The sequence below is a fragment of the Salvelinus namaycush genome, chromosome 16 (genome assembly GCF_016432855.1).
Source record: "Salvelinus namaycush isolate Seneca chromosome 16, SaNama_1.0, whole genome shotgun sequence".
Lineage (NCBI taxonomy): Eukaryota > Metazoa > Chordata > Actinopteri > Salmoniformes > Salmonidae > Salvelinus > Salvelinus namaycush.
In genome coordinates, this window is record NC_052322.1 from 4,627,721 (window position 1) to 4,654,590 (window position 26,870).

At 41.6% G+C, this 26,870-nt stretch overlaps 1 protein-coding gene across 1 annotated transcript in view; it reads right to left on the reverse strand.

Moving 5' to 3' along the window:
• Positions 1-26,870, reverse strand: part of LOC120060858 (nebulin-related anchoring protein) — a 99,743-nt gene that overhangs the window by 28,563 nt on the left and 44,310 nt on the right. Inside the window, exons 18-32 of the mRNA XM_039010269.1 lie at positions 24,759-24,956; positions 24,247-24,351; positions 23,944-24,042; positions 23,743-23,847; positions 22,285-22,392; positions 21,696-22,007; positions 20,878-20,982; positions 20,094-20,192; positions 14,838-14,942; positions 14,519-14,626; positions 12,593-12,706; positions 11,987-12,184; positions 11,348-11,452; positions 7,953-8,051; positions 7,750-7,854 (exon numbers count right to left, since the gene is read on the reverse strand). Coding sequence (XP_038866197.1) covers positions 7,750-7,854; positions 7,953-8,051; positions 11,348-11,452; positions 11,987-12,184; positions 12,593-12,706; positions 14,519-14,626; positions 14,838-14,942; positions 20,094-20,192; positions 20,878-20,982; positions 21,696-22,007; positions 22,285-22,392; positions 23,743-23,847; positions 23,944-24,042; positions 24,247-24,351; positions 24,759-24,956 — 1,965 coding nt within the window. The remainder of the gene's footprint in view (positions 1-7,749; positions 7,855-7,952; positions 8,052-11,347; positions 11,453-11,986; positions 12,185-12,592; positions 12,707-14,518; positions 14,627-14,837; positions 14,943-20,093; positions 20,193-20,877; positions 20,983-21,695; positions 22,008-22,284; positions 22,393-23,742; positions 23,848-23,943; positions 24,043-24,246; positions 24,352-24,758; positions 24,957-26,870) is intronic.

Genomic DNA, 26,870 nt, shown 5'->3' on the forward strand with positions numbered 1-26,870 from the left:
TTCTGGTGGTATCTACATTTTGGAAAACGATTACATCTCGCTGCCCAAATCATGTCAGTTTCTGGCCCCATCACTGACAAAATAGAAATATGTGATGGTTTTTTACTCTCAATATTTGAGAATTTAGCTCTACCTTATGTTTCTACGCAGACTGTAGACAGTGTGGAGCTCAACAGACACCCAGGGATCCCTTGTATTCCTTTAATCAGTTTACAGACAAGGACGTGCTTGATTCTTTGCTTACTATAGATGTTAAGTCCACGGGCAGACCAGATCCTGGTCATCTAGTTGTGACAGTCCCTCTTATTGTCAAACCCATAGCCCGTATTTTCTTAGTAATATTTATTTCTGGGATTATTCCTAAAGAATGGAAAACAGCGCATGTTTTTCCTCTTCACATCTGCCCGATATCAACACTTTCGTTTTTGGCTAAAGTACTAGAGTTATTGATAAACTCTCAAAGTCGCTCCTTCTTTAACAGAAACTGTATCCTAAATACAGTACATAATCAATCTGGATTGAGACAAGGACATCTCAGCTGCATCCCTTGTTGTCAACGATATTGTATGCGCTCTTGATAAAAAAACAGCATTGCACTACCTTGTTTATAAACCTGTTAAAAGCTTTCGACACTATGGATCATTCATTGTTATTACAAAGCTGTCCACTGGCGGACTTGATAGAAATGCATGTGCTTGGTTAAAAAAAAAAACGACCTAATGACCTCAATTGCTGACTATGTCATCTCGCAATTCCTCAAAGTCACAAAAGGAGTTCCTTAAGGGTCTATGTTAGGGCCAATAATATTCACACAGTATTTAAATTATATTGGTTCCTTAGTAAATAACTGTAAGCTACACTTTTATGCTGATGACACTGGGCTGTACTCTTCTGCCTCCTCTGTGAACCAGGCTATAGCTGATCTGCAGATTGCTTTTAATGTCGTACAAAAAAACTCTTCCTGACCTTAAACTGGTACTGCATGCAGATACAAAAAGCAGGCCTATATAATATCCTCTGGAGCACAACTTTGACTATACAGACGTACATATTTGCACGTTAAATGGAACACAAATTGAGCAAGTCCCCTAATGTAAATACCTTGGCATTTGGAGTGATGACAAGTTGTAATTTAAAACACATTTAAAAAAAACATATGAGCTAACGAAGAAACTGATCATTAACCTGGGCTTCTTCTACAGAAATATACTGTGCCTTGATAGCAGGGAAGAAATGATTGAGTCAACTTTCCTGTCACTATGGCTACATAATCTATATAAACCCAGCTGCCACTTCTTTAAAACCACTGGATGTTGTTTATCATAGTGCACTCTGCTACGAGTGACCAATTTTGCACACATCACTGTGATCTGTATCAGAATGTGGGCTGGCCGTCACTGGCAACGCAACATTGCCTTCTATTCACTTGCAAAGCTTTCATGCAGAAACAACCATTTTACCTTACGTCGCTCCTCCTACAAAAGTATGAAATACCTTACTTGCTCACAGGAATGGCTAACTCTTGAAATTCCTTTTTATTTAGATGCACTAGTGCCTTTCAATCATTTTAGGGTTCTGGTAAATGGTTCTGGTTAAGACTAATGTACGTGTCTTTTATCATTATATTTGTATTTTAGCATTTCTCATGATCCCGCCTTTATTGTTGTTATTGTATCACTAATTACTGTATTTCTTGCAGCATTATTTTGTGAAGCAAAAGAGACATGGTCTCAACGGGACTTCCCTGTGTAAATAAAGGTTAAATACAAAAATACAATTGCTGCAAAACCTTTTTAACAAACACTCTAGCTAAGACTTAGGCCAGCTGTTTCAATCCACGGCACGCTTTACTTTTTAAGGCAATTTACGCTTGCACAGCATTTACTGAGAATGTGATCTCTGCGAATGCGGTATGAGGGCAAAAGGCACATTGTCAGCTGCCTACCGTGCTGCTCTATAGCCCTGTTTATACCTAGCGCTGACATGGGTCCTGTGTCCTGCTCTTGCCTATGTTCTGATTGTGATTGTCTGATTTTCAGACATGCATCTATATGTAGTATTAAAAAAAATGTCTCTTATCTTTCCACTGTGTCCGCATTGTGTACAGTTTCCTGGTCCCTCCATAAAAGCTAATTATTACACATGTATTCTTTCAAAAATAATATGCATTTATTTATTTTAAGACACATATTGATGCCATAAGTCAATGGTGCCACCTATCAATAATTTTAGATGGTGTGATAATGATGATTTAAATAGTAGATTTTTGGGGGAGAATTAAAAATAAAAATAAAATTTCATGGTATCAAATTGGTAGTTACAGTCTTGTCTCATCGCTGCAACTCCCGTACGGACTCGGGAGAATTGAAGGTCAAGAGCTGTGCGTCCTCCGAAACACAACCCAACCAAGCCGCACAGCTTCTTGACACAATGCCCATTTAACCCGGAAGCCAGCCACACCAATGTGTCGGAGGAAACACTTGGCGACCGTATCAGCATGCACTGCACCCGGCCCACTACAGGAGTCGATGGTGCGCGATGGGACAAGGACATCCCTGCCGGCCAAACCCTCCCCTAACCTGGACGACGCTAGGCCAATTGTGCACCACCCCATGGGTCTCCCGGTTGTAGCCAGCTGCGACAGAGCCTAGACTCAAACCCAGAATCTCTAGTGGCTCAGCTAGCACTGCGATGCAGTGCCTTAGACCACTGCGATGCAGTGCCTTAGACCACTGCGCCACTCGGGAGGCCTCTTAAATAGTTTCACTATCCAGATCTGTCAACAATCCACTTGCAAGACATCTAGACACAATGGGTGAAGCGTGCCTGATTACAGTGTAATTTATACCTTGCATTATCCCTAGCCGAACAGCTGTGATAGGATTACATTCCGAACCTCGCGTTTACATATTCATAAAAATGAAAAGCTAAAATGTCTTGAGTCAATAAGTATTCATCCCCTTTGTGATGTCAAGCCTAAATAAGTGCAGGAGTAAACATTTGCTTAACAAGTCACATATTAAGTTGCATGGACTCTGTGTGCAATAATAGTGTCAAACATGATTTTTGAATGACTACCTCATCTCTGTACCCCACACATACAATTATCTGTCACTCAGTCGAGCAGTGAACTTCAAACACAGATTCAACTACAAAGACCAGGGAGGTTTTACAATACTTCGCAAAGAGGAGCACCTATTGGTAGATGGGTAAAAATAAAAATAAATTAGATTTTAAATATCCCTTTGAGCATGGTGAAGTTATTAATTACACTGTGGATGGTGTATCAATACACCCAGTCACTACAAAGATACAGGCGTCCTTCCTAACTCAGTTGCCTGAGAGGAAGGAAACTGCTCAGGGATTTCAACCAGAGGCCAATTGTGACTTCAAAAGAGTTAGAGTTTAATGGCTGAGATTGGACAAAACTGAGGATGGATCAGGAACATTGTAGTTACTTCACAAAATATTCCAAAACATGCATGTTTGCAATGAGGCACTAAAGTAAAACTGCAAAAAAATGTGGCAAAAAAGTTAACTTCATGTCCTGAGTACAACGTGTTATGTTTGGGCCAAATCCAAAACATCAGTGAGTACCACTCTTCATATTTTGTTGCATCATGGTTGTTGCTGCATCATGTTATGGGTATGCTTGTCATCAGCAAGGACCAGAGAGTTTTTTAGGATAAAAAGAAATGGAATAGAGCTAAGCACAGGCAAAAACCTGGTTCAGTCTGCTTTCCAACAGACACTGGGAGACAAATTCACCTTTCAGCAGGACAATAACCAAAAAACACAAGGCCAAGTCTACACTGGAGTTGCTTACCAAGATGACAATGTTTTTGAGTGGCCTACTTACAGTTTTGACTTAAATCGGCTCGAAAATCTATGGCAAAACATGAAAACGGCAGTCTAACAATGATCAACAACCAATTTGACAGAGCTTAAAGAATTTTGAAAGGGCAAATAATCTACAATCCAGGTGTGTAAAGCTCTTAAAACTTACCCAGAAAGACTCACAGCTGTAATCACTGCCAAAGGTGATTCTAACATGTATTGACTCAGCGGTGTGAATACTTAGGTAAATTAGATATTTCTGTATTTAACTTTCAATATATTGGCTAAAATGTCTAAAAACATGTTTTCACTTTGTCATTATGAGATATTGTGTGTAGAGGGGTGAGAAAAAACTAAATGTGGAATAAGTCAAGGGGTATGAACACTTTCTAAATGCACTGTATATATATACAGTATATGAAGCTTGGGAAAATCACGTTTTTGACTGCACCGAATTTTTTTCTTCTTCCAATTAATCAATTAAGTATAATGGTCCAATTGGTTGCCTAATCAGGCCTATAGGCTAGATGGACATATTTTGTAATGAAGCATTTCTTCAAAACGCAGGGCTTTTGAGCGGTTATTCAAATGGCATATTTAGTGCAGTTTACAGCCTACACTAGAAGGTTGCACTCACTTGAAAACAATTATAAAATTATTCATTGCATTGTGTTGTTGTGATCAATAAGGAAGGTTTTTGACCTACGTGCTGGGGGACTGGAAGTGTAGCCTGCATGAAGTGCACAGTGAACCTGTCATTTCTTAATCTGATAACTTTTGCCCTCAGAAAGCTTCAATTTGTCAGGGTGTGGACTCTACAAGGTGTCGAAAGCTTTTCACAGGGATGCTGGCCCATGTTGATTCCAATGCTTCCCACAGTTGTGTTAAGTTTGCTGGATGTTCTTTGGGTGGTGGACCATTCTTGATACACACAGGAAACTGTTGACTAAGATCGAATCCTACTACACCGGCTCTGACGCTAATCAGATTTACAAAAGGGAAACCCAGATGCGTGCTGCCCAGTGACGCGAGTCTACCAGAGGAGCTAAATTCCTTCTATGCTTGCTTCGAGGCAAGCAATACTGAACCATGCATGGACGACTGTGTGATCTCTCTCTCTGTAGGCAATGTGCGGGGCCAGACAGCATGCGCTGACCAGCTGGCAAGTGTCTTCACTGACATTTTCAATCTCTCCATGACCCAGTCTGTAATACCTACATCAGGACTGCCCAACCCTCTTCCTGGAGATCTACTGTTCTGTAGGTTTTCAGTCCAACCCTAATTTAGCATTTCTAATTCAGCTAGTTAAGGTTTTTGTTGGGCAGCTAATTAGTAGAATCAGGAGTGTTAAAGTAGGGTTGGACTGAAAACCCACAGGACGGTAGATCTTCAGGAAGAGGGTTGGGCAGCCCTGACCTACATGTTTCAAGCAGACCACCATAATCCCTGTGCCCAAGAATGCCAAGGTAACGTGTCTAAATGACTACCGCCCTGTAGCACTCACAGCTGTAGCCTTTAAATGCTTTGAAAGGCTGGTCATCAACACCATCATCCCAAACACCTTGGACCCACTCCAATTCGCATACGCCCGAACTGATCCAGAAATGACGCAATCTCTATTGCATTCCACTCTGCCCTCTCCCACCTGGACAAGAGGAACACCTATGTGAGCATGCTGTTAATTAACTACAGCTCAGCGTTCAACACCACAGTGCCCTCCAAGCTCATCACTAAGCTCAGGACCCTGGGACTGAACAACTCCCTCTGCAACTGGATCCTGGACTTCCTGACGGGCTGCCCCCAGGTGGTGAGGGTAGACAACAACAGATCCGCTATGCTGACCCTCACACTGGGACCCCTCAGGGGTGTGTGCTTATTCCCATTATGTACTCTCTGTTCACACATGACTACATGGCCGCGCACGACTACAACACCATCATTAAGTTTGTTGACAACACGATGGTGGTAGGCCTGATCACTGACGACAATGAGACAGCCTATAGGGAGGTCAGTGACCTGTCAGTGTGGTGCCAGGACAACAACCTCTACTCTCAACGTCAGCAAGACAAAGGAGCTGATCATGGAAACGGAGTGCCGAACACGCCCCCATCCACGTAGACGAGGCTGTAGTGGAGCGGGTCGAGAGCTTCCTCTTGCAAAGGAATTATCAAGGTCCACACACACCAACACAGTCATGAAAAAGGAACGCCAATGCCTCTTCCCCCTCAGGAGGCTGAAAAGATTCGACAGATCCTCAAAAAGTTCTACAGCTGCACCATCGAGAGCATCTCGTCTGGCTGCATCACCACTTGGTATGGCAACTGCTTGGCATCCAACCGCAAAGAACTACAGAGGGTAGTGTTGTGTAGCTCAGTTGGTGGAGCATGGCACTTGCAGCACCAGGGTTATGGGTTCGATTCCCGAGGGGGACCTGTACGAAAAAAAGTATTTAAATGTATGCACTCATTACTGTAAGTCACTCTACATAAGCGCAGCTGCTAAATGACTAAAATGTAGTGCGTACGGCCCAGGACATCACTGGGGCTGAGCTCCCTGCCATCCAGGACCTCTATACCAGGCCTTACAAATTGTCAAAGACAAAGACAGCCCCCTAAGTCATAGGCTGATATCTGTGCTACTGCGTACCAAGGGCTACAGATACCAAGTCTGGAACCAACCGGACTCTAAACAGCTTCTAACCCCTAGCCATGAGACTGCTAAATAGTTAGTAGTGTAGCTATTTAACTCAGACTGCATCACATACGCTGCTGCTACTGTTTATCATCTATCCTGTTGCCTAGTCACTTTATCCCTACCTACATGTACATATCTACCTCAATTACCTGGTACCTCTGCACATTGATTCGGTACTGGTACCCCAAGTACAGTGCATTCGGAAAGTATTCAGACCCCTTGACTTTTTCCACATTTTATTAGCTTACAGCCTTATTCTAAAATTGATTACATTTTTTGATGCAAGCTTGCTCTTGATTGCTGCATGTAGGCCTAAAATATCGCAGACCAAAGAACTGGCGTTTGAAAGGAAAGCGAGCACAACAGTGTGATCACGTTGAATGGTGATGATAAATTGATAGACTAACTATACTCATAAAGCTCCGAGGAAGAAACAAGGATATAATGTAACAACTGTAAGAAATTGTAATAGATACTGGAAACTGGTTATAACAACTTCTCAACATAAGCTATTCTTTGCACATCATGCACCCACCCCCTCTTTTCTCTTAGACACATTCTGCTCTCATCAGATACCAACCACAGACACACACACCCACACCCAGAACAGGCCCCTGCAACAACAACACGCACACACATTCTTTTCAAGGTTGGGACTCGAAGACAAAGAACAATGTTAAGAGCCAATGGAACGTCGACACCAGGCCCGAACAGGACTACCCACGACCCAGATCGACCAATCAGAAGGCCAGACTACCAGAATCAACCTACGTCATTTACTGTATAAAATGTAACTGCACTCCATGTTTAGCTCTCTCTCTCTTCCGATGGTTCCTTACGAGCTAGACGAACGAGGCCGTGCAGCACGCTTTGCCAGATATCTTTACCTTTGAATAAACTGCCTTTGCTATACCTTATCCACCTCGTCCAATGTCTCAACTTGGTCTCCTGTCTCCAATAACGTTTTATCGACACAACGTCGTCCGAAAACGGCACACATTTTAGTTGAGATTTTTATGTTATGCAAATTATTTTAATGCAAATTGGGTCTACTTCCGGAGGTGGTCAGGATGCGTGTTTTAATCATCTACACCCGTCTAAAAATGTGGGCGCAATCAGAACATGGACAAGATCAGGACAAAAGTACACGTTAGAACCGCGTATAAACAGGGCTAATACAATGAATTGTATCCCGGCCCAAGGCTAAGACAGATATACCTCGCTGAAGTTAGCCGCGTTGATCTTAGCCTGTGTTATCTCCGGTCTCTCCAGTGTCATTGTGTAGTTATGCCTGTCATTCACCCCTTTCTCCTTGTACAGGCGCTGACGAGAGAAAGAAATGTTAGAAAAAATGATATTTTGAATGTCTGTTCAGGACTATGTGAAGATATGTAACTGCAGTGTAACGATAAGTGTCTCACCTCGTTGGTAAGCTTATTGCTGAGTTTGGCATGGACAATGTCTGGTGAGTCTGCGACAGACGTGTGCTTGAAGGAGCAGGGCTGCTGGCGGTATTTTTTCTGTTGGAGAGGACAGAATGAAGAGGTTAACATTTTCATACGAGTATATTAGGTAGCACTATATAATAGCGCCTTGCAATAAAGCATGTATAATGGATAAGTAAATCGTTTATTCGTGTTTTGCGTGACTAGTGTAATGTCTCACAAAAATATGGACCTTCTAGCAGTACCTGATGCTCCTTAAGGTCTTAAAATAGCCTAGAACATATCAATGATACAGGAATAAGCACACAACACAGGATGTGTAGCCTTTTGCACTCGTAAAAGGTTAAAAATGACAGATGCGGGCACTGATAAGCGCCTAAATTGGAACGCAGTGCCTGGCCAGTAACATGCTATAAATGATGTCAGGGCTCTGGCTCTGCACTTCACTTTGCTGTATGGGTTTTGACTGACAGCCGTTCTGAACTTGAGCACCGCACACACCAAGAAGTTTCCCTCCTGCGAATTCAGCAACTTTTTGCACAGTTTTTGTTGTCTGGGTGAGGGAAATGCTGTAAGAGTACTCAATGTATTTTGAAAGACATTGATGATTATAATAAATACTGCTAACTATACTCATCATGAGGAATCGAGCTAGAAATGCCAATGGTAGAGATGTTGCTGTTTATATTCAGAACCACATTCCTGTAAAGATTAATTACTGTTGAAGTAATATGGCTACAGGTTCATCTGCCTCACCTAAAGCCCATTCTGGTGGGAAGCTTCTATAGACCACCAAGTGCTAACAGTCAGTATCTGGATAATGTGTGCAATGCTTGATAATGTATGTGATATCAACAGAGAAGTATATTTTCTGGTTGATTTAAATATTGACTGGCTTTCGTCAAGCTGCCTACTCAAGAAAAAGCTTCAAAATGTAATCAGTGCCTGCAACAAACAGCACAGGAATGATATCATCAACATGTATTGATCACATCTTTACTAATGCTGCAGAAATGTGCTTGAAAGCAGTATCCATATCCATAGGATGTAGTGATCACAATATAGAAGCCATTTCTAGGAACACCAAAGTTAGGCTGGGCCTAATATAGTGTATAAGAAGTAATACATGTATGTTTTGTAGTGATTCCTATGTTTTTGTAAAGAATATTTGTTGGTTCGTGGTGTGTAATGAGGAGCAACCAGACGCTGCACTTGACACATTTATGAAATTGATTATTCCAGTTACTAATAAGCATGCACCCAATCATAAAATGAGTGTTAAAACTGTAAATCCCTGTGGATTGATGAGAAATTAAAAAATATTTTATGGTTGAGAGGGATGAGGCAAAAGGAATGGCAAATAAGTCTGGCTGCACAACTGATTGACAAACATACTGCAAATGAATAAAGCATGTGACTCAGCTGAATAAAAAGAAAGAAGAAACTACACTATGAAACAAAGATAAATGAAGTAAAGAATGACAGTAAAAAGCTTTAGAGCACCTTAAATGACATTTTTGGGAAAAAGGCAAACAGCTCCATCTTTCATTGAATCAGATGGCTCATTCATCCCAAAACCAACTGATATTGTCAACTACTTTAATAATTTTTTAATAGGCAAGATTGGTAAATTTAGGCATGACATGTCAGCAACAAACGCTGACACTACACATCCAAGTATATCGGACCAAATTATGAAAGACAAGAATTGTACATTTTAAATTCCGTAAAGTTAGTGTGAAAGACGTGAACAAATTATTGTTGTCTACCAACAATGACAAGACACCGCGTTCTGACAACTTGGATGGAAAATGACTGAGGATAATAGCAGACGATATTGATACTCCTATTTGCCACATCTTCAACTTAAGCCTACTAGAATGTGTGTGTCCCCAGGCTTGGAGGGAAGCAAAAGTTATTCCGCTACCTAAGAATAGTAAAGCCTCCTTTACTGGCTCAAATAGCCGACCAATCAGCCTGTCACCAACCCTTAGTAAACTTCTGGGAAAAATTGTGTTTGACCAGATACAATGCTATTTCACAGTAAACAAATTGACAACAAACATTCAGCATGCTTATGGGGGAAGGACATTCAACAAGCACAGCACTTACACAAATGAAGAGAAATTGATGATAAAAAGATTGTGGGGGATGTTTTGTTTGACTTCAGTTCGGCTTTTGGCATTATCGATCATAGTCTGCTGCAGGAAAAACGTATGTTTTATGGCTTTACACCCCCTGGTGTGCATGGCCAAAGAGCTCTATTTTCATGTCATCCAAGAAATGTAACCTGGAGTTTGCTAAACGGCAGATTGGAACCGATGCCATGGTCAGATAACATGAAAATAGAGCTCTTTGGCTACACACACTAGTGGTGGATTTGGCATTGAAATGAGAACGCATAAGCAGAAAATAACCCCACACCTACTGTAAAATATGGTGGTGGATCTTTGATGTTATGGGGTTATTTTGCTTCCAATGGTCCTGGGGCCATTGTTAAGGTCAACAGCATCATGAACTTGGCTACTTGGCGAATGCATTGGGAAAGATAACATAAACAGCCTTCATTGAGGGGATGGGAGGCTATGCTTGGTTATTAATCAAATGTAACGAAATGTGAAAAAAAGTTTCTAAAATACAAGGTTCACCATCACAAAAATAACATATATTGTTCCATGAGCATATGGGCACTGTGCATCATGGCTGGATAGGCTGCACATCCGCTCTAAAAATCCATGCCATTATCAACTGTGTTACCGCTAGGACGTGCTTTTTGTGGGTCTTAATTCTCCCCATTTGCTCTGTATGACACTGTCACTTGTTTTTAAGGACACACCTCAAATATTGCTACCCCTCTCACCTCGGCGAAAGTGAGCTGATGCTAGACAGGTAAATTGCTGAACATGGTGCAAGGGGTGGGAAATCCCAGAGTGCCAGTTGTTGCATGACAAAATTGCCAACTAACATTTATTTGACAAGAGCACTGTGATGTTGAAACAATGTAATATATAATAATATACCCCATTTAGCAGACACTTTTATCCAAATCAACGTTCAGTCATGTGTGTGCACTGCATACATTTCGACATTCTATTTCTATGGTTGACATACTATACTTAAGTCCAATGGTATCTTTAGTGACCACAAAGAGTCAGGACCTCAGTTTAGCCTCTCATTTGAAAGACGGTCAGAGGGCTATAGAGCAGTTTCCTAAATGGTACTGACAATGCACCTAGATCGCACTCATGGTAAGTGCTGCGGAGTCAAGTACAATGCACTTGTCGACTACTCGTCTTTGATTTCATTCTGGACCAAGTCTCCCCTGGGTGGCAGCTAAGGACAGAGCTAGAGAAGAGTGGCGTTTGACTCACCTCACTAATAAGGTCTGTGGCCCTTTTGAAGCCCTCCATCTGCAGGGCCCCGGTGCTGATCCAGGCTACACCACGCAGGTAGTTCAGGTCAGAGCGGTACACTTTCTGAGGGCCACATGCACGCACGCACGCACACACACAAACAAAATTATTGGTTCAATATGCAAAGTAGCACACTGCTATCTAACAAACTATCGAACACAATACACAAAAGTGTTTTCAGTGTGCTTTAAATGTTCTTTGACACTGTTGGGAATAACGCTCCTCTATCCAGAGACATTCAATGACCAGTCTAGAAACAAGACCCCTCTTATAACGTCTAAACACTACGAGAGAAGGTTCCCTGAACAAAGCTTGGTCTTTTATTTGACTGTCTTATTGTTCTAGAAACGTTCTGACAATAGCAACGGTTTTTTAACATTTTAATTCTATATCAAAATATGAATAACTGAGCAAATGGCAGCTACAGTGGGAAAAAGTTACTGGTTAGCTGGGTTGTATTCATTGGGGCACACTGTAGAAAACCATAGCGTAACGTTTTTCAATGAGAACATGAGTTTCTTATTGGACAAATGTAGGTCCCTCCCAGTTTCAACCATTTGGTTCCTAGTGAATACACCCCTGGTGAGCGGTTGTTACCTCGCTCTGTAGCTGGTAGGCTCTCTTAGCGGCCTGCACATTCATGTCATCAGGTAGAGTGGTGTACTGGTGGAGTGTAAGCCGGTAGTCCTGCTCACTGGCCAAGGTCTGGGCTTTTTTAGCGTGGGCCATCTCCAACATGTCCATAGAAAGGTGGTACTGAGAGCGCTTATTCACAGAGTCCTGCTTATACTTGATCTGCAAAATTAGAGAGAGACAGAGAATACAATTCAATAACACCATATACTCTAACAGTGCATGTCCCCATACATCACTCGCACGACACCATTTCAATACACTCAACATTTAACGTTTTGCAGTCTTTTTCAATCCATTTGTGGTTGAGCATCAGGGTGTGCACATTTTTTTCTCTAACAGAAACACACCTGATTCAATTAATCAAATGCTCGGAAATAGTTTAATCAGATGGATTGTTGCTGGACTAGAACACACCCCTGGGGGTTTCCACCAGGAATTGGTTGAGAAACACTGCCTTACTGTATGAAGTGTATTAATCTACACTCCTATCACTCCCTTTCATACTACACCCTGTACACCCATATTACTCTGATACAAACCCATTGCTCATGTTGAGCTGGTACTCACGTCACTCTGCAGTTTGCTGGCATTCACAGAGTGAGACATGTTCATGTTGTTCTCCAGTCCCTTCATTCCAATCATATGCCCCTTGGTCTTTTCAAACTGCTCCTTGTACTTGTGCTATAACAAATGTTTTATATACGTACAGTATGTTTTATGTACTGTGTGTTCAGATGTTTCACAGAGAGGATCACTTTGGAAATACGCATTTAAATAATGCTTTTAAATTATATCGTCTGGAATCAAATTTCACCCAAAATAAAATATACATGTACAGCGCATTCGGAAAGTATTCAGACCCATTTAGTTACGTTTCTGTCACACCCTGATCTGTTTCACCTGTCTTCGTTATTGTCTCCACTCCCTCCAGGTGTCGCCCATCTTCCCTTTATCCCCTGTGTATTTAGACCTGTGTTCTCTGTCTGTTGTCAGTTTGTCTTGTCTGTTCAAGTCAACCAGCGTTTTGTGTCTCAGCTCCTGCTTGTCCCAGTCTCTCTTGTTCTCACCCTCCTGGTTTTGACCCTTGCCCGCCTGACTGACCACTCTGCCTGCCCCTGAGCCTGCCTGCCGCCCGGTACCGTTGCCCCACCTCTGGTTACTGATCCCTTCCCGTCTTGACCTGTCTATTGCCTGCCCCTGTTGGAATATTAAACTATTGTTCGACGTGGTCTGCATCTGGGTCTTCCCTTCATATCCGACAGTTTCAGCCTTATTCTAAAATGGATTACATTGTTTTTTTAACTCGTCAATCTACATACAATACCCAAGTATGACAAAGCAAAAACAGGTTTTGATTTTTTTGCAAATGTATTCCAAATAAAAAACTGAAATATCACATTTACATAAGTATTAAAACCTTTTACTCATTACTTTGATGAAGCATCTTTGGCAGTGAATACAGCCTCGAGTCTTCTTGAGTATGATGCTTCAAGCTTGGCACACCTGTATTTGGGGAGCTTCTCCCATTCTTCTCAAGCTCTGTCAGGTTGGATGGGGACTGCACAGTTATTTTCAGGTCTCTCCAGAGATGCTTGATTGGATTTAAGTTTGGGCTCTGGCTGGGCCACTAAAGGACATTCAGAGACTTTTCCCGAAGACACTCCGGCGTTGTCTTGGCTGTGTGCTTAGGGTCGTTGTCCTGTTGGAAGGTGAACCTTCACCCCAGTCTGAGATCCTAATCATTCTACCATAAAGGCCTGATTTGGTGGAGTGCTGCAGAGATGGTTGTCCTGCTGGAAAGTTCTCCCAACTCCACAGAGGAACTCTGTCAGAATGACCATCGGGTTCTTGGTCACCTCCCTGACCAAGGCCCTTCTCCCCCGATTGCTCAGTTTTGCCGGGTGGCCAGCTCTAGGAAGAGTCTTGGTGGTTCCAAACTTCTTCCATTTAAGAACGATGGAGGCCACTGTGTTCTTGGGGATCTTCAATGCTGCAGAAGTTTTTTGTACCCTTCCACAAATCTGTGCCTCGACACAATCCTGTCTCGGAGCTCCACGAACAATTCATTCTATCTTGTTTTATTCTCTAACATGCACTATCAACTGTTGGAACTCATAGACAGGTGTGTGCCTTTCCAAATCATGTCCAATCAATTGAATTTACCTCAGGTGGACTCCAATCAAGTTGAAGTCTCATGGCAAAAGCTCAATTTCGAGTCTCATAGCAAAAGGTCGGAATACTTATGTAAATAAGTAACCTGTTTTCACTTTGTCGATATGGGGTATTGTGTGTAGATTGATGAGAGAAAACATGTATTTAATCAATTTTAGAATAAGGCTGTAAAGTAACAAAATGTGGAAAAAGTGAGCTTTCCGAATGCACTCGAAAATATATACAGCATTAATTCATGAAAAAAATGTGTTGACAGTTTTCATGGTCTTTCTTTATATGCAATATAATAACATTATATATATGATGTAAAATCAAACTCACATTACTAAGTATGTTCCCAGATGCTTTGGCTGACTGGAAGGGAATGGCATCCAAACGGAGCTTGTAGCCACCATCTCTGATTTTAGTCCACGACTCCTTATAGCGGGTCTGCCAACACAAAAAAGTCAGAGTCCGTAAACTACCGGCACAAATGGATCCAACGATAGGTAATCAGAAAAAAACGATCCACATTTGCTTGATTTCTCTGCAAAACCAAGTGAGAGAACGGGTAACTTAATGGATCAATGGATGGATGAATAGGCAGCACTCTATTCGTTATTCATCTTTGCAGGAGTGTGTGTGTGTCTCGGGTACTGACCTCACTGATGTTCATGGCATTGAGCTTGGCCTGCACGTGTTCAGGCAGATCTCCGGAGAGTGTGTAGTTGTGCTTGATATGTTCCCCCTTTTCCCTGTACAGCCTCTGAAAAACACAGGTCAACCTTGTTGTGATCACAAAACTATTGTACAGTCCTACAACGAATGATACATTTTCTTGTCTGTGAGAAATGACATGTTCAGGGCTATCATTCTTTGTTGTTGCTATTTCACAGCGGGTAGCTCAAAATGGCTGGGTTTTGATCAAATAAACAAGTTGTAAGTGTGATGAGGGCTTGACCATTCACTGGCCAATCAACGTTTTTCATGGCTTAATTATGCATGCGGTTGTCTCAAGTTTTGTACGCTATTGAAGGTCTTTGAGTTATCATCAACTACAATTCGGCTGGAGGGCACGGAATATTATTGTCCTAGTCCATTGTGGATTGATACCGTTTATTAAATAGGATACAGTAACTAATAATAGCAACAGTAGAATGCATCCTGTTTTGATAAATATGTTTGCAGTCCAAATAGTTCGAGATGGCTTCAACATAATCCCAAATAATACAAAAGGGAATGTACTGTTTTGCTGTTCCCAAACGTGGTCTTTCAATAAAGCTTTGGTGATTAAGATTAATTTCAAGGCAGTCTCACAAGCAAAATCCTTTAGCGATTGGCTTGGCTTTGAAAAGAATGAAACAAATTGGGGAAAAAGCATTTATTTTTTATGTTTCTAATTATAGATACAAGTTTCACCAGCCCATCTGTTGTTCCATGAGCATATGAGCATTGTACGTCATGGCTGGATAGGCTGCGCTTCCGCTCTCAAAATTAATGCCATTACTAACCGTGCTACTGCTAAGACCTGCTTTTGGTTACATGCTGACCAGACCAGACACATCGCGTGCGCGAGCTTCGCAAAATATATTTCGAAATCCATGTAATTCAATTATTGCACCCACACTGCTCGCGAGTGTCTGCAATGCCAAGGGCTAAAATAGAAGTCAGTTCTATTTGTGATGCAGATCGCGCTGAAAGTCCTGCCTCTCTCATCTCCTCATTGGTTTATAGAAGCAGGTACGATCTCCTCATTGGTTATACCCACGTGGGTGATTGAAAGACGAACTGTTTTGCCGGTCGTCGTGGTAATACTATGACAGTTTAGATGCCAATCACCATATAAATTCAAAGATGAAAAAGCCTGGAAGGAGGAGAGATGACTAGAAACGATTCGGTTGGCCGTTTTATGTGTGGATTAATTGTCGGAGTAGAGGACCTTTTCAGGTAAAATAACAAAAAAATAACAATTCAATGTTTATACCCCAGGACAAATTAGCTAGCAACAGCAAGCTAGCTAAATAGGACAAATTAGCTAGCAAGTGCAAGCTAACTGGCTAAATTGACATACATGTTTAATGCTTTTCGACCTGTCCCCAAATTAATATCATTGGTTCAGATTTTGTTTTGATATTTTAGCCTGTGTGTCGTGATCGCGTTTGGTGTAGGGTTTGGGTTCCGTGTTAGTGTTAAATGTCCCCACTTGCGCTGCTTTAAATTGGCACTTTGCCGCACATTTTTGAGGACAGCTCAGATATTGCCACCCCAAGCGAGCTGATTTTGGACAGGTATATTGCTGAACCTGGCGCAAGGGGTCGAACATGTCAGAGCGACGGTATTTATATTGATTTGTACAACGGTAGGTCTAATCCTGAATGCTGATTGTTTATTCCACCGGTTATAGCTATGACCGGCTAAATGCTGATTGTTTATTCCACCGGTTATAGCTATGACCGGCTAAATGTATGATGTTAAAATGCCTATTTACTCTGTTCCATCTGACTGCGCAATCGACTGTCTCATCAGCCCAAGCAGGGAAGTTAGAAACTTGATCTCCAATATAAAAATCATGTAGACATTATCTCATGTTTTTTTTGACAAACATGACGTTTTCAACAGCGGAGATTTGTATAAACCTTGCTGTCGGTCTCTCCGACATTTGCAACATTGTTTGAATATTCAGATTCTATCTCCAACTGTCCCATAGTGATGAACGTGTAGGGGTCGGGAGTCGGGACGAGAGAGGCAGGCAACGTTTCTCAGCCAGTCGAAATCAAGAATCAGCTGGCATGATTTTTATGGATATATACAAAGAAATGTCAATTGAAAAAAAGATTAAACGAAATGAAGTGTATCTAGTTTGCAGTCTTTCCAGCTTCAGTTTGAAGTTTGTGTTAGCTGTGTTGTTGGCTAGTTCCTCTGAACAACAATGTCTTTGTTTAGCAAGGAGACATGGGCAGGGTTCAATATCTTGCTTGATAAATGAAAAACACGTATGAACGGTCCCCTATGCCTCTGGTAGTCGTTTCTTCTTACCCCGTCGGGTGCGGCATCTCGTCGGTGAGCATGCCCGCGGCCACCTCCGCTCTTCCGTCGGCCCAGTCTCTCGTTGGATGAAAAGCTGGCACTGGAAGCAGATGAGGTGCTGGTTGTAGAGCTTTGGTCAGACGGGGGTGGATAGAAGTAAGCGGCAACCCTCCTGCGTCTGTCATGGCGAGGAGAAGCAGGACCTCTTTTGTCAGGGTTTCTCCAGAAGTAGACTTTGTCCTCGGCCTTGTCTTTTTTGTCTTAGTTCCTTTATTTCTGTAGACAACTTGTCCTGGAGCGCTTGGTTAGTTTTCATCAGTTCATTGAATATGCCATCATCATTAACAGCTCCTTGCAGAGCTGTGCGTTTCTCTTCAATCGTGTTATCCATTTCAATAAAATCCTAAATAAAAGCATGAATTAAAAGTTTGTATCTCGGAGAATCATAGCACCATTAGGTGCAAAAACTCGACTTACCCAGTTGCGGTCCACTTTTTGGAAGCAAACCACTCGATTTTGTCTCTACGTTATATTGGCATCGAACATGTCACCCTCCCTAGGAGAGGGGGTGACCTCGACAATTTATTGTTAAAACGAGAGGCTGCCTGGATCTTTAATTTAAAGACCCTTGCTCCCTTCAGGCTCAATGTAGACTTTGATCTGAATCCATTATTGTGATTTTACTATTGTCAATGTTTGTAGGCTTATGTGGCCAAATTGTATCTGTGATCGTACGCTATCCATTTATGTTTTTTGTATGCTATTTTAATATATAAGAATTAACCAATGATATCAGGCCACACCTGGCAATGATTACAGACACATGTGTGTGTCTTTTGACACTATATAAATGAGTCACCCCGCAGTGTTTGTCATTGTACCCTGATGAAGAGAGATTGTCTGTCGAAACGTTGGACATAATTTTTTTTTTTGCATCTGAGCTCCTAGACTGTGCGGCTCTCCTTAATTTTTTAAAATCTTTACAATAAACACCTGCTGCGCCCTGCGCTTGAAACCAGCTCTCTGTCTCCCCTTGTGTTCATTACAGTAGGTTTATGTGTATGATATTGGATGTGATTTAGTGAGAGTGTGTACGTCGGTATATGAGTAAGGCTATAACGTGTGATGTCCAAATACATAATTACCCAGACAATTTGCATTGTTGAGGATGATACTTGTAATCCATATCGTATCACCATCATAGATGCATCATAATTACATTTAACAACATTTTCAGAGAAAAACACATCCCAGCATTTCCATAGCAAATGACGTTTCACATGATCATGAACGAGACCTTGCATTACTATAGAGACGGCTTCACTACAGTACAAATGTTTCCCATACAATATGTTACTTTCCCCAACGTCCCTGTTCTGATATCTTCCCAGTGCTTGTTAATTAAACATATATCAACATGTAGACAGACAGACAAACATATTACATTTTAGAAAAGTTTCACAATAAAGAGAGAGCGATCGAGTGTTCGTATGTGTAAGCGTGTATGCGTGCTGATAAAGTTCATAGTGTTCAAATATTTGTGCAGTTCCAATTTTCCGTAACCTAACGTCCCGGTAGAATTTAGTACAGCCACGGTGTTATGGAGCAGTCTCGGGAAGAGCTGTCCATCTATAAAGAGTTGGTCCACAATGAGAAAGGCACGCTTACCCTTCTCCCTCTGTTGCCTCTGTACAGGATACAGCCTCTTACGACGTTCGTTTATCTCCCTTGGAAATAGGTAATGAATTTGGTCCCTTTAAGCTCGCTTCCCCTGCTTTAGATCAGTTCCTTTTGTTGGTCATGTTCAAATTTTGCGTTGGTCTTGTCGACACTGAGCCACCTTGTTTACAGTCTCTATAGGAAGTTTCAAGGTGGATTGCACGAACTCTCTGATCGCCCCCTCTGGATTATTTGATGCGTCCTCAGGAATCCCCCAAAAATATTAGATTTTCACGCATGCTACGGGTTGTATGTCTAGTAGCGACTCCCTCATCATCATGTTTTCCCTGAGTAGACAATCCATGTTGGAATCGAGGGTTTTTACCTTGGCTGTGAGTGCCATGTTCTCTCCTTGGAACGTGAGAATTTCACTCTGGCTAAACTCCAAACTCCCCCTCAGCCCTCCTCACACAACTTTTCAAGTGTTGCATGGATTCCACCAAGAACACTCGCCTCTACTTCAAAAGGTAAGTAAATCGTCAGTGTCTGTAGATTCATCTGCCTTTCTATTTTTGTAGGGTTAGAGTTATTTTGTGAGGTAGCCGGATCTTTCCACGATAGAGTATGTTGTTCCTCCATAGCATAAAGCTGTTGATACTCATCGATTTCCCTCAGGATCTCCTTAGTATCACATTTGGCTCAGAACTGCAAGCAGTTGTTTACAAATCTTTTAACGACGCGTCTTTCCCAGGACGACCGAAGATGTTATTGAGTTTGTTTAAAAAGAAATAACAGACAGGCGAGAAATTCCAACCATTGTCCCCATTCACTTTTCCCATTGTAAAATAATTAAATTAAGCAACCGCACCTAAGCAGAATGAGTACAAGGTAAGTGATGTCATTTCATTGAATAAACAAATGCATTGCCTTAAGATGACCAGTTTTTTTTTTTTTTTGCTGAGCTTGACCTCATTGATTATATTCATAATGCATAATAAATAGCCTGTGGGAAGAAGGGGGATGCATGCTTATGGCATTGCCAGCAGTAAGATTTGAGTTCGATTCCAAAAAGGAAATCGCTGTAGGTTATGAATGGTATGTCATTTATTTATATATTTTTTACCTTAATAGACGGAGTTAGTGCACATGTGTTATCGGGTCCAAAGCAACCGCCCAGAGTTTAAGTAGTGTCCCTTTTTAGCAGCTATGTATAGATGACTGGTGGGCTTACGTCTAGCGCCAGTTTGTTGCTGAGTTTGGCCTGGACCATCTCGGGAGTGTTCTCCACGCTGGTGAACTTCAGATCGCTGACATGTTGACGGTACTTTTTCTAGAAAACACAGATAAAGCACAGTACGTGAAATGAAGAGTAAATTAAATCAAATCTAACTGTATTAAAAATGCATTTAATATTTAAACACACTTTACAGTAAAACAATAAAATAAGACGTTAAAGCAAATAAGAGGTAGGCTGGGTCCAAAAGAACTCTACCACAGGTACACCTCCAAGTGACTCAAAAGTCAATTAGCCTATCAGAAGCTTCTAAAGCCATGACATTTTCTGTAATTTTTCCAAGCTGTTTAAAGGCACAGTCAACTTAGTGTATTTAAACTTCTGACCCACTGGAATTGTGATACAGTGAATTATAAGTGAAATAATCTGTCTGTAAACAATTGTTGGAAAAATGACTTGTGTCATGCACAAAGTAGATGTCCTAACCGACTTGCCAAAACTATAGTTTGTTAACAAGAAATTTGTGGAGTTGTTGAAAACTAGTTTTAATGACTCCAACCTAAGTGTATGTAAACTTCCGACTTCAGCTATATACTTAGCGTCATATATAGTCGACTTAAGTATGAAAGTATGATTCTTAACCCAGTCATACAGTGTGTCCTCTATTCCCCTTTATATCAATTGTTTAAGTTTGTTGCAACTTTGTATTTCCAGCTGTGAACAAAGACCTCATTGACCTAAGATTGAGCATTCTTTTCTAGGTTAAGGATTTAAATGTTACCTCGCTAACGAGCTCGCCAGCCTTCTTTGCTTGTATCACATCCAGGAAATCTGCTGCCACCCAGCCCACGCCCTTCATCCAGTTCCGATCCGACCTGTACTGTTTCTGAATACACAAACAAGGAACAGCTCTCGTGCCAGTTCGTCTTTTTAAATACTCATTTGTTCTTAACTGACTTGCCTGGTTAAACACATGTTAAGTTAATTAATACATGAAATACAATTCCATTAAAGGTGCATTCTATCTGTAAAATGTCCATATGTACATAACCTTCAACATCTATGATATAATATCTGTATTTAGGGTAAAAGAGAGAAATGCTAGCAGACATTCCTGGTGCTTTAGTCTGATGCTGCATTCATGCCCTATCGGAGTAATCAGAGGAACGATTGTCAACTTGGAGCCACAACTTGGGAGCTTTCACTTGCTTCGAACTCGTTTAGAACGCTAACGACTAACTAGCTACAGCAAACATAATCTAAAAGTACAGCTATCACGCGGCTCGCAATCAAATTATGGTGTTAAAAAAACAAATCGATTGTAAAAAAATATATGTTTTGTTATATTTAACTGCCAAAAAATGCTGTCATCAAAGTCATTTCTGTGGTAATAGGTTACGTCAGCATTCAGCATATAGGGAAAGTCAGGGACCAGAGAGTTTCCAACTTGTATGTACGACTTGGAAGCTGGCGTGAGCGTTTTTTCCAAGTCGGAATTTATATTTACTATTACTCCGATTTGCTGTGAATGCAGCCTATCGCCTTAGACTTACGTGACTGAGAATGCTGGGAAATGTAGTTCCGGCAGGTAAAACTTACATCACTCAGTAGTCCGTAGGCCTTCTTGGCCCAGGCCACCTTCATGTCGCCGGGCAGGGTTGTGTACTTATGCAGGAAGGTCCTGTAGTTGGTCTCAGTTGCCAGATCCTGGGCCTTCTTGGCGTGGGTCATGGTCAACATGTCCAAAGAGGCACTATGCTTGGTTTTAGTGTCCTCGTACTCCTTTCTGTAATGGCGATCACTCTGCAACCGGGTGGCCAGAGCCGAGTGCGCCATCTGAGAGTCGTCAGTTACCGTCTTCACCCCAATCATCTTCCCCTTAGTCTGCTCGTACTTCTCCTTGTATTTCACCTGGCCAGTCAGAGATTTGTCATTAGTGGCCGTTAGAAGAGATCCTTGAAAATGACATTTAGCCCCATCCCTAACACTAACTCTGGGACTAATCCCTGCCAACCATACCCTTTCTGATTGGTATTTTGACCAACCACATCCTACTTAGCATTTGTGATTATGTTGTTGCTGTTCTTGTATCAATGCATTTCTGTGAGTCACAGAGAAACTTAGCATAGTGCTATGCCTGGTACCTGGTCAAATAAAGGTTAACGAATACATTAAGGGGGTAACTCACGTTACTGGCCAGGTCTCTCTTAGCCTTAGCTGTGAGGATGGACAAGGAGTCCATGCGCAACTCAAAGCCCTTCTCTCGCTGTTGCTCCCAGCTACTCTTATACACTTTCTGAAATGAGAACAAGATCGAATGATGGAACATGTTAAAAGACAGACATGAATTGTAAATTGCCCAGAGCTGTGTTTGAATAGTCATACTAACCGCACTGTTTGACGTAAATTGAGTATATTATATGCTTATTGTCCATAGTATGGATACAGTTAACATGCCAAATGTTCCCGGATGTCGTACCAAAATACGAAGAATACAAGCAGCGGACACTATATCTGTGCTTTTAGGGCCCATAATGCAATTTTTCTGAAAATGGGCATGGCTTCACAACGTTTTCAGATTTGAAGAAAATGGCAGAAATGATGCGGCCAAAGTCCGACGAGAGTGGATACAAATTCATTGCTTTCACTAATTATGACAAATGTTAAGAACATTTTGAGCAATGTAATAAAGTAATGACTTTCCAAATAAGTTACATTATATGTTGGCTGAAAATGTGTTAGCTACGCTATCCTTATGAACCGCATAGCATTACATCAGTATGTAAATTTTTTATCAGGATCCCCATTAGCTAACGCCGTAACGTAAGCTAATCTTCCTGGCATCCAAAAACAGCAGTACGTACCGGTATGTTAGCTAGTTATCTAATGTTAGTTTGCTACTAATACAGTTAACTTGCCAGGCAGTATATTAACTATAATCTAACTACCCAACGTTTATTGACTTGATTATTCATGTCATTCTTAGCTAAGTGGTATAGTCGTTCTCAATGGACATGGTTAATTCTGTCTATCTACTCCGATTTCAGAGTACTCTCGTCTGAGTGAGCCAGAGTGCAGAATAACTGATGAATTTACGAACGCTCAACACCCTTTGAATATATGGCCGGTGTCAGTAAACGTCAGCAAAAAAGAGAATAATTAAATTGTTGCCAGCAGAACAGTTACAGTCACCAACGCTCTGGATAACATTAAAACAGCCTAACCAGCTCTGCTAGGGTGAGTAAAATGGTCAGAGTGAGTTGTTCTCTCATTTATGTCTGGAAATAGCTAGCAAGCTAGCCAACGTTAGCTTGGGTGCTTGACTGCCGTACTCCTCGGCCAGAGCGTCCAGTGATGTGCTCTGAGAGCAAAACGTTTAGAATTTACGATGGACAATCTGACAACGCTTTGGATTTACAAATGCCCAGAGCGCACTCTGAACGCACTCTGGCCATCCAGATTGAATTTACAAACACACCCGAAATTGTAAAATGTCTAGCTAGTAACAAGCTAGCAAGAAGTTGCATAGCAACAGCATCAACTTCCGGTAGACAGGCAAAGCGCTAGTACGCTCAACTGAAAGGATACCGTTTGTTTACAGTATACTAAAATGAACTAATAGTATGTAGTCTGCCAGAGTCCTTACCCCACTGAGGAGGTCTGCATTGGCTTTGGCCTGTCTGAAGAGTGGCTCATCTTTATCCATGGTGTACCGGTGCATCATCTGCTCGTTGCCCGCCTTATACGTTAGCTGACGAGAGAAATAGCCAATCAAACACAAGCCGACTGAATACAGCCAGAAGAAAAGAGCAGGACAGGGTTATAGCAAATGAACATCCAACCTCACCTTGCTCTGCAGTTCCTGGCTCTTCTTGGCGTGTTTGATAGAGGGAGTATCGGCCACCTGGGTGAACTTGACGTTGTCCGCTTTCTGACGGTACTTTTTCTGTGAGGGGAAACAAAGTGAGGAGTCAACACTAAAGAAAAAAATACAATAATACACACACACACACACACACACACACACACACACACACACACACACACACACACACACACACACACACACACACACACACACACACACACACACACACACACACACACACACACACACACACACATACACGCTCTACCCCATTATACTGACGTCACTGAGAAGCTCTCCAGCCTTCTTGGCTTGTGTCACATTCAGACATCCATCAGCCTCCCAGCCAACTCCCTTCATCCAGGTCAGATCTGAACGGTATTGATTCTGAAGGGAGAGTGAGAGAGAGAGAGTGAGAGAGAGAGAAAGAAAGAGGGGGACAGGCAAAGAGTGTGAGACCGAAAAAGAGAGTTCACAATTCATTCATATTTGATAGTAAACACTAACTTGAATAACACCCATATAGATATTTTCCTAAATCCCTATTCACCTTCCCTTTGCTCTCCCGACCATCTCACCTAACCTCAACCCGGAAGATCTCAAATCAATTCAAACATACCTTATGACTGTCCAATCATAAGACCAAAGCGTTCTGATTATTACCCCTTTAAACATTGGCACTCAAATTCTATGATCTGCATGAGAGGATAAGCTGTTCATTTTAGTCTATTAAACACACATAGGACCCTCCACCACCACCAGTGCCGCCCATGGCCCACCCCTCTCTGCCTCACCTCGCTCTGCAGGTTATAGGCCTTTTTGGCCTGCTGTACTTGGATGTCGTCGAATAGGATGGTGTAGTGGTGGAGCTTGGTCCTGTAGTCCAGGTCGCTGGCAAGGGCCTGGGCTTTTTTAGCATGGCTCAGGTTGACCATGTCCATGGACAAGCTGAAATGGGACTGGTTCTCCTTGGAGTTCTTCTTGTACTCAATCTGTTGGGATTGTTGTGGATAACAGAGAGATAGACGGATGAGGTTGAGAATCAGGAGGTTGAGAATGTCCTGGTGTGTGTGTGTGTGTTTTGTACACTGCATCATTTCGAGGGTTTTGTGAACTGTGTGCTGTAACTCACAATAGTATTGTTAAAAAAACTAACTTAGAGTGCCTTCAGAAAGTATTATACCCCTTGACTTATTCCACATTTTGTTGTTTTACAGCCTGATTTCAAAATGGATTAAATAGATTTTTTCTATCACCCATCTAGACACAATACCCCATAATGACAAAGTGAAACATGTTTTTAGAAATGTTTGCAAATTTATTGAAAATGAAATACAGAAATATATCACACCCCTGAGTGAAATCTTTGCAGAAGCACCTTTAGCAGCGATTACAGCTGTAAGTCTTTCTGTGGAAGTCTTTAAGAGATTATTCAAGCTCTGTCAAATTGGTTGTTGATCAATGCTAGACAACCATTTTCAGGTCTTTCCATAGATTTTCAAGAACATTTAAGGCAAAGCTGTAACTCGGCCACCCAGGAACATTCACTGTCTTCTAGGGAAGCAACTCCAGGGTAGATTTGGCCTTGTGTTTTAGGTTATTGTCCTGCTGAAAGGTGAATTCATCTCCCAGTGTCCGGTGGAAAGCAGACTGAACCAGGTTTTCCTCTAGAATTTTGCTTAGCTCCAATCTGTTTATTTTTTTATACTGAAAAACTCCCCAGTCCTTCATTATTACAAGCATACTCATAACATGATGCAGCTACCACTATGCTTGAAAATATGGAGTATGGTTCTCAGTAATGTATTGGATTTGCCCCAAACATATCACTTTGTATTTAGGACAAAAAGTTAATTGCTTTGCCACATTTTTTGCAGTATTACCTTGCTGCAAACAGGATACATGTTTTGAATATTTATATTCAGTACAGGCTTCCTTCTTTTCACTCTGTCATTTAGGTTCGTATTGTGGACTAACTACAATGTTGATGATACATATACAGTTTTCTCCTATCACAGCCATTAAACTCTGTAACTGTTTTAAAGTCACCATTGACCTCATAGTGAAATCCCTGAGTGGTTTCCTTCCTTTCCGGCAACTGAGTTAGGAAGGACACCTGTATCTTTGTAGTGACTGGGTGTATTGATATACCATCCAAAGTGTAATTACTAACTTCACCATATTCAAAGGGATATTCAATGTCTGCTTTTTTTACCAATAGGTGCCCTTTGCAAGGAACTGAAAAACCTCCCTGGTCTTTGTGATTGAATCTTTGTTTGAAATTCACTGCTTGACCGAGGGACCTTCCAAATAATTGTATGTGTAGGGTACAGAGATGAGGTAGTCAATCAGAAATCATATTAAAAACTTATTGCACACAGTCCATGCAACTTAATATGTGACTTGTGAAGCACATTTTTACTCCTGAACTTATTTAGGCTTGCCATATCAAAATGGGTTGAATACGAATTGACATTTTAGCTTTTCAGTTTTTATTAAACTGTACACAAAGAGACGGGTATCGTGGACAAAGACTTGGGTGCCTTGTTAGGATCCGTCGCCGAGAGGGTAATCTACCTATACCATCGGTCCTATTAGCCAACGTACAATCAATCAGTAATAAAATATCCTACGGTTCACCGAGTCGTAGCTGAACGACGACCTGAATAACATACAGCTGGCAGGTTTTACATTTTTTTGGCAGGATAGAACAGAGGCCTCTGGTAAGACAAGGGGTGGCGGTCTGTGTATATTTGTAAACAACAGCTGGTGCACGAAATCTAAGGAAGTCTCAAGGTTTTGCTCGCCTGAGGTAGAGTATCTCATGATAAGCTGTAGACCACACTATTTACCAAGAAAGTGTATCTGTATTTTTCGTAGCTGTCTACATGCCACCACAAACCGAT